Consider the following 13,485-nt stretch of genomic DNA (forward strand, 5'->3'; position numbering starts at 1 on the left):
TTCCCTCCTCCCCATATATTCATCCATTTTGTTTCTTAAATTTCACATATGTGTGAAATCATATGGTATTTTTATTCAATATAAAGTTAGATTCCAATAAATAGTGTGTACTTCAGTTATCTTATTTAAAGACTCAGCAGGATATTCCAAAAGTTTTAGAAAGTCAGGGTCTCAGTTCTGATGTTTTTTCAGCTAGTGTGCAGTTTCTTTCCATTTTCAGATGTTTGTTTCAGTAAGCAAGAAAATTTTTTTTTGTAGTTCTTAATAAATAACTCTTTCTCCTCCTTGATTAAATTTATTACAAAGCATCTTATTCTTTGGATGCTATTATAAATGGAATTAGAATTTCTTAATTTTTTGTGTTGTTGTTGAAGTGTGTTTGTTGCTGCTATTTAGAAATGCAACTGATATTTATGTGTTGATCTTGTATCCTACAAGTATGCTGGTTCATTTATAGCTCTAGTAGTTGTTTTGTAGATTCTTTGTAGATTTTCTATATATATAATCATGTCATATTTTTTTAAGATTTTATTTATTCATGAGAGACACACAGAGAGAGACAAGACAGAGGCAGAGGGAGAAGCAGGCTCCATGCAGGGAGCCTGATGTGGGACTTGATCCCGGGACTCCAGGATCACGCCTTGGGCTGAAGGCGGTGCTAAACCACTGAGCCACCCGGGCTGCCCTCATGTCATATTTAAATACAGATAATTTTACTTCTCTCTCTCTAATTTGGATGCTTTATATTTTTTTTCTCACCTAATTACCAGGCTAGAATTTTCAGTGCAGTGCTTAACAGCTTTGGTGAAAATGGGAATTCTTGCCTTGTGCTTGATTTTAGGGAGAAAGCTTTCAGTCTTTCATTATTGAGTATGAAGTCATCTCTGGGTTTTTCATAAATGCTCCTGATTAAATAAGTAAGGAAGTTCCTTTCTATTTCTAGTTTGTTGAGTGTTTTTATCATGAAAGGGTGTGAAATTTTATCAAATGTTTTTTCTGCCTCTCTTTATGTGATCTTGTGGTTTGTTTCCTATGTTGTATTAATATGTTATATCACATTGATTGATTTTCTTCTGTTAAACCTGCCCCTCCATTCCTAAGATAAATCTCGTCTGGTCATGTGCTGTTACATTGAGTTTGCTAGCACTTTTTTGAGGATTTTTGCATCTCTGTTCAAAGGGATATAGTATGTAGTTTTCTTATGGTGTCTTTGTGTGGATTTGGTATCAGAATAATTCTAGCCTCATAGAATGTGTTGAGAAGCATCCTCTTCTTTTCTATTTTCTGCAAGAATTTGAGTAAAATTGATGTTAATTCATTGTCAGATGTTTGGTGAAACTCCTCTACCATCTGATTTTGGACTTACATTCTTGGAGATTTTGATTACTGATTCAATCTCTTTACTTGTTACAGATTTGTTGAGATTTTCTATTTCTTGAGTCAGTTTTGATAATTTTTGTTATTTCTAGGTATTTGTATCCTGCAGATTATATAATTTGGCATATAGTCATTCAAGTGTTTTTTTTTTTTTAAGATTTTATTTATTTGACACAGAGGGTGCACAACCAGGGAGAGTGGCAGAAGGCAAAGGGAGAAGGAGAAAGACTCTCTGCTGAGCAGGGAGCTTGATGCAGGACTTGACCCCAGGACCCTGAGATCATGACTTGAGCAGAAAACAGATGCTTCACTAACTGAGCCACCCAGGCGCCCCATAGTGTTTCTTATAATCCTTTTAATTTCTGCAAGGCACTAGTAATGTCCATACTTTATTTCTGATATTATTTATTTGTGTCTTTTTTATTTAATATTTCCTTTTTATTGAGGTATAATTGACATACAGTATTATATTATTTCAGGTGTACAACATAGTTATTTGACATTTACATATATTGTGAAATGATCACCACCAGTCTAGTTACCATGTCACTATACAAACTTAATACAGTATTGTTGACTCTGTTCTCCATGCTGTGCAGTGCTCCCTAGGACTTAGTTATTTTATAACTGGAACTTTGGACTTCTTGATTCCTTTCACTTATTTTGGTCCCCCTGCCAGTACCTTTCCCATTTGGCAACCACCCATATATTCTCTGTATCTATGAGTCTTGGGTTTGTTTTGTCTTTTGAAAAGATTCTACAGGGGATCCCTGAGTGGCTCAGTGGTTTAGTTCCTGCCTTCAGCCCAGGGTATGATCCTGGGGTCCCAAGATCAAGTCCCGCATCAGGCTTTCTGCATGCAGCCTACTTCTCCCTCTGCCTGTGTCTCTGCCTCTCTCTCTCTGTTTCTCATAAATAAATCTTTAAAAAAATAAAAAGATTCTACATGTAAGTGAGGTCATGTGGTATTTGTCTTCCTCTTTGTAACTTATTTCCTGAGCATAACCCCAAGATCCATCTGTGTTGTTACAAATGGAAAGATTTATTCTTTTTTTAATGACTGAGGATTCCATCATGTATACACTTTGTGTGTGTGTGTGTGTGTGTGTGTGTGTGTGTTCGTGCATGTATACACACCACATCTTCTTTATCCATTCATCCATCAGTGGACATTTAAGTTGCCTCTATATTTTGGTCATTGTAAGTGATGTTGAGCATAGGGGTACATATAACTTTTCAAATTAGTGTTTTTGTTTTCTTCCAATAGATACCAAGTAGTGGAATTGCCAGATCATTTATTAATGATCAGAAATTATTAGGATCTCTTTCTTTGGAGTGAAAGACCTCTTCTAAAACTTTTGATATTAACAGTGTAAAAATTTAAATAATTGTATTATAGTTGATGCCTTTAAGAAACCACACTGGATTTTTTCAGATTTCAGGAAGAAAAGGAAAAGTAGATATTTGTGTTTTAAATCCAAAGTGTATCACTGTTAGTGAACTATATGGACAACTGGATCCTAATACTATGGAATGGACTGATGGATTGTTATCAACAGCAGTTCGGAATTATGTATATTTTAACAATGCAAGGAACTTAAAGAAAAACAGTGATTTCGGATTGAAATCAAGAATCTCAGATGCATCTAATGTAAGTTAATATGGAAGGATTATTTTTTACTATTGTGGATAAAATATTTTTATCCATTGTTTAAAGCATTTAAGCATTATTAGATCCTTACCAGTATAAAAGTAAATTTAAAAATCAGTTTTAAAAAGGAGAAAAATTATAAGCTATAAAAAACTGAGATAATATGCTAGTGTGTCTTAAAATGGTTGATAAACAATAAAATGAAAGATACTGGCTTTTAAATTAACATAGAGTGGAATAAGTGTAAGCAGAGGATGATCTAGTCATTCTGACACCACTAGTATATCTTACAAATTAATGAAGTATGAACATAATTCAATGGCAAGGTAAATAAAGTTTTTGATACAAAATTCATCATATAATTGTAAATAGAAAGAAAAAATTTGAATGTTGTATTCTCATAAGTTATAAGTAGAAATTACTAGTAAATTTCATTAGCCAAAATATAATGGAAGAATGACATTTAGAACCAAACAGATAAGCAAAGGTTTTTTTCAGGTTTTATTTATTTATTCATGAGAGACAGAGAGAGAGAGGCAGAGTGAGAGGTGGGCCGGATGCAGGACTCGATCCCAGGACCAAGGATCATGACCAGAGCCTAAGGCAGATGCTCAGCCACTAAGCCACCCAGGTGCCTGCAAAGATTTTTTTTAAGTTTTTACTTAAATTCCAGTTAGTTAACAGAGTATGATATTAGTTCCAGGTGGACACCATAGTGATTCAGTACTTGCATACTTCACCTGGTGCTCATCTTAATCCTCATCACCTATTACTCCCATTCAGTGGCCTCTCTGGTGACCAGCAGTGTGGTCTCTAGAGTTAAGAGTCTTTTTCTTGGCTTCTCTCTCTCTCTCTCTTCTTTTTTCACTATGCTCATTTGTTTTGTTCTTAAATTCCACTTATGAGTAATGTATAGAATTGTTGAATCACTGTATTGTACACCTGAAACTAATATAACTCTATGTTTACTACACTGGAATTAAAATTAAAAAGAAGGCAATATTAACTCTTCCAATCCATTTTTTTTAAAATACAAGTCCCTTATCAGGGACTATGATTTACAAACACTTTCTTTCATTTTGTGGGTTGTCTTTATTTTCTTGATATCCTTTGAAACAAAAGCTTTTAACCTTGATGAAGTTCAGTCTGTTTTTTTCTTTTGCCACATTTGTTTTTTTTGATATCATATCTGAAGACAGTTTTGTATAATTCAAGGTCAAAAGACTTTCTTCTGTGCTTTGTTTGTAAGAGTTTTATAGTTTCCACTTTTAAATTTAGGTCTTTGGTCTGTTTTGAGTTGATTTTTGTGTGTGGTATAAGGAAGGGATTCTGATTCATTCTAAAATTTTAGAATTATGACATAATAAAATTTTAAAACTATCATGAAGGAGGGGGAAAATACCCACCAAAATATCCACCGTGATTCTTTATAGGTGGTAGAAATTCAGAGCAGTTGCTATCTTCTTTGTCCTTTAACAGTATTATTTTAATGTTATATAACAAGCATGTACTTAACTGTATGGGAGGGACTAAGAGAATTCTCTATAAGAAATAGCCTGTGATCACCTCTTAGCTGAGCCACACTGTGTTGCTTCTGTGGGTCTTACAGCAACAGAACCTTCTGCCTTTCCCATTTTCATACTCAAGAGACCATATTGGCATATAGTCCATTTGGATTGGAAAGTGTGATCAAACAAATATTATTGCTTACATATTTTAGGTCTTCAAACTTGATTCCTCTGATGCAGCAGATACTGACATTCATGTGTTTGAGGAGGTGGGGAAAGATGTCAACATTCCAGAAGGTCAGAGTAAGTGTTACTAAGATTCGGTAAAGTGACTGATTAACAGAGGAGACAAACTGAACCAAACGAGCTTTATTGCTAACTTTAAAAACATTTTTTTAGTGATATTTTGTTCTTATACTATTTATTTTTTTCTTCATTCGTTTATTTAGAATCTGTGTAGTGTTACCACATACTGTGGTATATTCATCTATCCTTATGTTATAGAAGCAGTAGGTCTTATTAAGCCTTTTCAGTTTATAAATGAACATTAATATCTCACAAGAACCATATAGATATTAAAGGTAAAAGTAATATTGTGTGGAAACCTACAATAGCATTGCCTCTGAAGTGGGACTCCACACAGTCTATATAATACAACCCAAGCATACCCCTCTAAAAAGAATTGCACATCCACCGTGTACTACTTTGCAGTGTGCCAGGGGCCAGAGAGTGTGTACAGTGAGGTTCCTAGAGCCCCCTTAGTCTCTCACTGCTCCAGGCTGAACCTTCAGCCACACACTCATTGTTTTGTTCTTAAATTCCACTTATGAGTAATGTATAGAATTGTTGAATCAGCCATATGCCAATCTTTCAGACTTTGAAAGAGGCTTCTGCTATTGCTTTTACATTTCTAGAATTCCTTAGTTTGTGTGTGTCACTTCTTGGCATTTGAGTTAGGAGAGCATAGTCTTTGGGCATAGTGAGTCCCCTTCCTAGGGCTTTAAGACAGGCACCAAGGCAAGTATTTCCACCAGTCAAAGCCTCTAGCATCCTGATTCTCCTCCCTCTTCTGCTGGGATTCTAATGTTCACAGGCAGCTAGCTATTTTGTACCTCCACAGTGACCCTCACATCCCTCCTCTATCTTGACCAATGAGTTTTTTACAACCGTGGAGCAAGGTGGTGCCTGTAGTGTATGGAAAGAGGAATAAATGGGGTCACAGTATGAATTACTCTGAAATCTATTTGGTTCTTTCTTTGAAGGGCATCTACTTCTGTGCTCTGTTTTCCCTTCCATGCAGAAGGGGGAAACTCACAAACTATATTATTGTGGAAAAGATAAATCCATGGATCTCTCTCTTATCCAGAATGTAAGGGCTAATGATACAATGCAGTAATCTAAGAATATTGAAACAATATTTAAAGAATTACTAAGGTGTATGGTGTAGATAGGGTTGTTTTTATTTAATAGATATTAGAAACTGCATATAAACATATTAAGTCTAGTATTTTCTAGGATATCATTTTTCCAAACAAAATAGAAAATTTGCAAGGTTGTAATAAAAGAAGACTGAGATTATTCTCAGTTACATTAAAAATACCTTTCTCTGCAGACTATGAGTGGCAGTGGATTATTTTAGATGGTCCAGTGGATACCTTCTGGGTAGAAAATCTAAACTCCATGCTGGATGATACTAGAACATTATGCCTAGCAAACAGTGAGCGAATAACCTTAACTAATAAAATACGAGTGATTTTTGAAGTAGACAGTCTTTCTCAGGCCAGTCCTGCTACTGTCAGCCGATGTGCAATGGTCTATATGGTAAGTTTCCAAAAGCATATTTCTTAAAATGTATTGTTTAGCCATCGTCTACAGCATTTTTAATGACTGTTTATCAATACCCCTGGACTCAGAGGTGATCAAAATAGTTTTGTGTTCCCTAAAGCCTCTAACCCAGAAATGAATAGGAGAGTAAATAGGACTATTTAAACTAGGACTGCTCCGTCACTGGAATGTCAATATTTTCCACAGCCGTGAGCAAGTAGTGCCCTTAATAGGCAGGATAGGCTGCTGGTGTGGATTCTTTTCTAGTAGAGGAAGACTGCCGTGAAGCCTTTCCATACCTGCTCTATGACCCTCAGGATTCGTGGAACACAGGACAGTGGTGAGGGAAATGGAAGACACAGCAAAGAATTCTTTTTTTAAAATTTAAGTTGAATTAACTAACGTATAGTGTATTATTGGTTTCAGATTTAGAACTTAGTGATTCATCAGTTGCATATAACACCCAGTGCTCATCACACATCACATGCCCTCCTTACTGCCAATCACCAGTGACCCCATCCCCCACCCCGCTCCCCTCCAATGACCCTCAGTTTGTTTCCTGTGATTAAGAGTCTCTCATAGTTGAGAATAGATCATTCTTTAAGCTGTTCTGATCAGTTGCACTTTGATGAATGATGATTCTGATCCATATTTTGTGTGGGGCAGCAGTGAACTAAAGAGATGGTAAGTAAGAAGATGGGCACTGTATTTTTCTTTATTCATGTAAAATTATTTTGTACTTTGTATTGTTAGGATCCTGTTGATCTGGGATGGGAGCCTTATGTTAAGTCATGGCTTTTGAAAACTTCAGAAATTATGAATCAAACAGGAGTGAGTTGTCTTGAATTCATGTTTAAAAATAGTGTCACAGATGGACTACAGTTTATAAAGAAGCATCAGAAATATCAGCCATTTCCTGTCCAAGATATAATGACTGTTATAACTCTGTGCAGAATTCTTGATGCTTTCTTTGACTTCATGAGTAAAAATGGAGGCTTTGGAAAATGTGAGTTTCCTTCTTACATGATGTGATCTTGTATTTCACCTCATCAATGCCAATGATTTATCACCTTCTATTAAGTCTTATAAAAGAAAACAAAGGAAGACCATGAATTTTTAGTCACCTTGAACCAACAACAGACATAGAACAGCCTAGGATCATTCATAAAGGAGCATGTCATTAATGTAAAGTAATATCATATGTATGTTGAAGGGTCACTGAAATGACTAGAAGGAGTTCTAAGAAGGTCTCTATTCAGAAAGAATGCTTTTGGTATGTTTTAAAAATTCTCAGAGATAGAAATAGTGGGGGAAATGTGTCCAGAATCCTAGGTGTGAGATGTAATCATGCAAAGCTATAAACATGGAGTGTAGTAAAACGTGCAAGGTGAGAGCAAAGGATTCAGAAAATAGTGTAGCATTGTAGGTAAACGTGTGGTTTTCAGGCTGAGGATGCCAATCTTCAGACCCTAGTTCTGTCTGGTTCGCAGTGAGACAGGTCATTAGCACAGGCTCCCAGCTCTGCTTCCAAAACCCAGCTGTAGATCCGTCAAACTAACAGACATTGTGAGAAATCCCTGGGGTGACAAGATGGCTAATGTCCCAGTTGGGGGAAGCAGTAGTCCTGAGCAGAAGAGAGCTGTATACCAGGAATGGGAGAATATCTAGCTTTGGCATCTCCCCTTCTCGCAGCTCTGAACAGACCATCGTCCTTCCCTTTACCAGCCAGCACACCACAGCCCAGCTAGGGGCAGTAACCACATAGCATGTTGGCAGCGAAGCCTGACTATGTTAAGGAGCAGCTAAGAGCATATTTCTTCCTACTGCTGAAGCCCTTCACATCTTAAAGTCTAAGTGGTTAAGAGAAAGAGAAGGCATTTGAAAAAGAGCAGTGTCAGTGTGGATACAAGTTAACACATGCCTCTCCTGCCTTGAAGAGTGTCCACTGCCTCTCCAGATGCACAGTTCTAAATTCATCAGAAGCATAAGTCAGGGAAGTGGGAGTATTAGAAACAAAGCAAGAAGTAGTTAAAAGAAGGATCATAATCAATGGGTTGAATCTTGATGTGGCTAGCTAGATGACAGCTCAGCCAAGGAGCAATCCTGGATCACAACAGGAAATGCCAAAGAGAGAAAGTATCATGTATGTGTACATGCACACTTCAATAGAACTAACTATATTAGAGATGCAGTTATTTACATACTATATATGCATATGTGTACATAAGTATGTGTGTGTGTGTATTTAGTTGAAAGATGATTGAAACTTTAGCATCCGTATAATTGAACCTCCACAAAGAAATTTTTTAAATAAATAGAAGGGAGGAAATACTTCAAGAAATAATTACCAAGGTGTTTTGGAATTTGAGAAAGTAGAAGACATAAGATTAAATAGGATTCTGAATATTAAATAGAATAGAAAAGTAAAAATGTACATCTAGATATATTATATTGATATATTGCCCCCACCCTCAGTTTTTAGTTGCTCTGCTCTTTTGGTTTGTGGGGGTTTTGTTTGTTGTTTTTTCTTCATATTTCAGTTTAAACTTTTGTTGATTCATATTCCAAATCACTGACTCTTTGCTGCATCCTGTCTACTGTACAAGCTCTTTGAAAGGATTCTCATCTCCATTATTGTGATTTTTATTTCTAGCATTTCCATTTGACTCTTTTTATAGTGCTCAGTGGTCTGCTAAAATTCTCTTCACTTTACATCAGGTGTGTTAAAAGATTTTGTTTATTTGTTTGACAGAGTGGGAGAGCACAAGCAGGGGGAGCAGCAGGCAGAGGGAGAAGCGGACTGCCCGCTTAGCAGGAAGCCCAATGCCGGGCTTGATCCCAGGACCCTGAGATCATGACCTGAGCCAAAGGCAGATGCCTCCATCAGGTGTTTTACAGTATTATTGTAGTTTCTTTAATTCTCCAACATCTGGGCCATGTCTGGATCTGTTCTTTTTTTTTTTTTTTTTTTTTTTTTAAAGATTTTATTTGTTTACTCATGACAGACACAGAGAGAGAGAGGCAGAGACACAGGCAGAGGGAAAAGCAGGCCCCATGCAGGTAGCCCGACGCAGGCCTCGATCCTGGACCCCGGCATCAGGCCCTGAGCCAAAGGCCAACCCGCTGAGCCACCCAGACGTCCCTGGATCTGTTCTATTGACTGCTTCATATCCTGGCAACAGGACTCTTTTTTCATGTTTATTTTTGTGTCCCATACTTTTTAATTGAATGCCAGATATTGTGGGTAGAGGAAGAGTAGAGACAGGTATATTGAGTTTATATCTGAAAATGGTTACACCTTTTCTTCTGCCAGATTGTTGAGTTAATGGTGGGGAGGACTGAGTCTGTATTGACCAAGATATAACTTTCATTGTTACTCATAGTTAGCTTCAGTGCACCTGAGCCTGGGGCCTGGGGTTTCTCAGCAAAGAAACAATTTGTTGTGATTTAAGGCTATCTAAGATTAAAGAGAGATTCTAAGAAACTCCAGAGAGAAAAATCCAATAGAATTATAAGAAGAGTTTAACACAAGATTTCTCAATAGTGATACTGACTGACGGGAAAAAAATAATGTATTATGTTCACAGTGTTTTATATGTAGCTAATTAAATATATTCTCAGATCTGCAAAGCCTGAAAAAGCTTAACACAAGATATTTTTGGAGTAATTCAGTACTGTAAGAAATGGATAAAGGAGAATTATATGAAATATGGAAATTAGATGTGATTAAATAATTTAGTAAAACTTAATGCAATCAGAGTAAGCAAAGAATACTTCTCAAAAGTATTAACATAAAAACCCAGAACAAAACTTAATTTTTTTTAAGATTTTATTTATTCATGAGAGGCACAGAGAGAGAGAGAGAGAGAGGCAGAGACACAGGCAGAGGGAGAAGCAGGCTCCATGCAGGGACCCCAATGCGGGACTCGATCCTGGGACTCCAGGATCACACCCTGGGCTGAAGGCGGTGCTAAACTGCTGAGCCACCCGGGCTGCCCCAGAACAAAATTTTAGACAATTCCAACATAAAGTGGATAGGAAGGGAAGGAGGTGGTAGTTCAAAGAAAGCTGAGAGAGAACTATTACCTGCACTGTTTGAGGGGGAGGAAAAAAAAAAGAGAAGTCTAAAAAAGTGATGGGGAAGAATAAACATAAGTATAATCTTAATGTGTAGTGGTTAAGCCTCAGAAGAATAATAGAATCAATAGCATGGTACCTGGGTGGCTCAGTTGGTTAGGCATCCAACTCTTGGTTAGCCCCATGTCAGGTTCTGTACTCAGGAGGAATCTGCTGGAGATTCTCTCTGTCTACCCCTTCCCCTCTTGCTTGCTCTCTAAAAAAAAAAAAAAAAAAAATCTTAAAAAAAAATAGAATCCATAGCTTTATATATGCAAAGGAATATTTGTTCTTTACAATAGAGGGTAGCAAAATAAATGAAAAGAAAGAAATTTGAATAACAAAAAAACCCAATCCAACTTTAACAATAATTACAATAATAAAAATGAATGAAACTCCCTCATTTAAAAGATAGAAACTGATTTCAAATTTTTTGTAGGTTATTTTTAAATTTCAAGTTTTTATTTAAATTTAAGTTAGTTAACATATACTGTAATTCTGTTAACAGGTATAGAATTCAGTGATTCACCATTTATATATTCACACCCAGTGCTCATCATAAGTGCCCACCTTAATCCTCAACACCTATCTAGCCCATCTTCCTCCCTCCATCAGCCCTCAGTTTGTTCTTTATAGTTACGAGTCTTTCTGGTTTGCTGCCCTCTCTTTTCTTTTTAAGCTGATTCAATTTGGGGGCCCCTGGGTGGCTCGGTCAGTTAAGCACTGTCTTTGGCTCAGGTCATGATGAGTCAGGCTCCTGCTCAGCAAGGAGTCTACTTCTCCCTCCCCCTGCTCTTGTGCTCTTGCTTGCATGCTCGCTCTCTCTCTCTCTCTCTCTCTCTCTCTCTCCCCCCCCCCCCAAATAAAGTCTTAAAAAAAACGGATTAAATTTTAAAACAAATAGAAACTTTTTCTCTACAAGTATCATCATTAAACCAAAATGATACAAATGGAGCATGCACTTTGGTTAAACAGTTTGGCAGTTCCTATAATGTGAAACATAGTTACTATATGACCCAACAAATCCACTCCTAAAAAATATACCCAAAAGAAAGAGAAATGTGTCCATGCAAAAAGTTGGACACAGATGTCTTTAGCACCATTATTCATAATAGTCCAAAAGTGGAAACAACCCTAATTCCTATCAACTATTAAATGGATAAAGAAAGTTGTGGTTTACCCACATGACCCAATTATTGGGGCCTAATAAGAAATGAAGTATTGATGCACAGAATGGATGAACCTTGAAAACATTGTGTTAAGTTAAAGAAGCCAGTCACAAAGACCTTATACTGTAAGACTCCATTTATATGAGATGCCCAGAATAAGTGAATATGAAATAGGTTGTGCTTGCCAGAGGTTGGGGGAAGGAGGAAATAGGAAGCTCTGCTAATGGGCAAAGAGTTTCTTTTTGGAGTGATGAAAACATTCTAAAATTATAGTGGTGATATCTGCACACCTCTGATTATACTAAAAACCACCAAATTGTGCACTTTAAAAGGGCAAATTCTGTAATATGTGAATTCTATCTCCATCTGTTATTTATAAAAATGGATATGGAAAGGCTGGAATAAGGGACAGAAATAAGATAAATAATGTAAATACAAATAGAAAGAAAACCAAGCTGTCAATTTAAGTATTTGCTCAAATTTTATTTTAGCATGAAAATTGTCTTAAGCAATAAAAAGAGTAAGACATATTAAGAACATACTGGAAGATAAATATAGCAGATTATTGATACATACACACACACACACAGAGGGAGGGGGAGTGAAAGACAATAGAAGAACTAAGTGTTAAATAAAGCAAATCTCAGTGATCACAAACATGTTAGCAACCTCTCTTCGAAGGCCCTCCAGGTAGCACGCAAAGAAATCCTTATATCCTGCAACTGAAGGGATATGAAAGCTCCAGGCCAGGACTCAGTAATTAGAGTGGTGACGCTTTAGAAATATTAAATGACCAACTCTGACACTCAGAGTGGATCGCATCTGAGCAAACATCACCCTAAATATTGACACACCCCTCTGACTCAGTACACCAAGGCATGCATTCTTAATAAGCTCAGTGATGGCTCTGTAGACTAGAGCTAATGGTAGGATGGCCATTGCTGAACTCATCTCCCTGGAGGGTCTCATATAGCCCTTACCCCCAGAAACCAGAAGAATTCAGCCAAGCAGGGGTGGGAGGTGCAGTAGATGATTCTCAGAGTTACCAAGATTGTTAGTGGAATGTTGCATCCCTCGGGGCAAAATATATGGGCAACCAACTCGGTACCACCAGCTTGTATTGTGAGAAGTCAAAGGTGAGTTAGGAGGTTGAGGGTAGCTGCCTCAGTAAAAAGTTGTGATCCCTTGTCCATTTCCAAACCCAAGCCAGCTTTCAGGCCCAGAACTCATTGAATCAAGAAGAGGCTGGGACCTTCTGCAGTATCATGGAAAGTACTTATAAAAATAATTACATGGATCCTTCTCCAAAGGGGACTTCAGCCATTTACCTGAGTAACTCATACTAGGGAGAGAGGAATAATCAAAGATCTATAGAACTGTGGACACAGGCTCTGACTGATACAGATATCCAGAAACCTAGAGCATCTTGTCGCTCTCCTTCTGTAAGAGTGGGGGGCCTGAGGGCTAGATAATAAATACAACAGGGAATTTTGACCAGGGTTCAGTTTACTGAACTCAGAACTGAGAATTCTACTGGGAATTAAGAATTTAATTTTTTAATGCTATTAAGTTTTAAAATCTTAATTTCCAGTTTATTGCTGGTACATACAAATACAATTGATATTTTATATTGACTTTTTGTCTTACATATGTGTTAATGTACATTTCATTAGCTTTTGTAGTTTCCTTTGGATTTACCATGTAGATGATCATGTCGACTGTGAATAAAGACATGAGTACTTTATTTCCAATCAGCGCTTGTTTTATTTCTTGTATTTGTCTCATAGTACTGGGTAGGACCTACAATTCAAAGTTCCATAGATATTTTGAGAGCAGACAT

At 36.9% G+C, this 13,485-nt stretch overlaps 1 protein-coding gene across 17 annotated transcripts in view; it reads left to right on the plus strand.

Moving 5' to 3' along the window:
• The window catches only part of DNAH14 (dynein axonemal heavy chain 14), a 334,169-nt gene that overhangs the window by 175,196 nt on the left and 145,488 nt on the right, over positions 1-13,485 (plus strand). For 16 of the 17 annotated variants that reach the window (XR_012032771.1, XM_072830144.1, XM_072830141.1 and 13 more), the window contains 4 exons: positions 2,813-3,028; positions 4,749-4,839; positions 6,149-6,357; positions 7,114-7,366. Coding sequence is in view for 16 of the 17 variants with exons in the window: in XM_072830144.1 (XP_072686245.1) it covers positions 2,813-3,028; positions 4,749-4,839; positions 6,149-6,357; positions 7,114-7,366 (769 nt within the window). In the remaining variant the exon portion in view is untranslated. The remainder of the gene's footprint in view (positions 1-2,812; positions 3,029-4,748; positions 4,840-6,148; positions 6,358-7,113; positions 7,367-13,485) is intronic. The other variant, XM_072830152.1, reaches the window with a different exon arrangement.

This window comes from Canis lupus, chromosome 6, assembly GCF_048164855.1.
Source record: "Canis lupus baileyi chromosome 6, mCanLup2.hap1, whole genome shotgun sequence".
Classification (NCBI taxonomy): domain Eukaryota; kingdom Metazoa; phylum Chordata; class Mammalia; order Carnivora; family Canidae; genus Canis; species Canis lupus.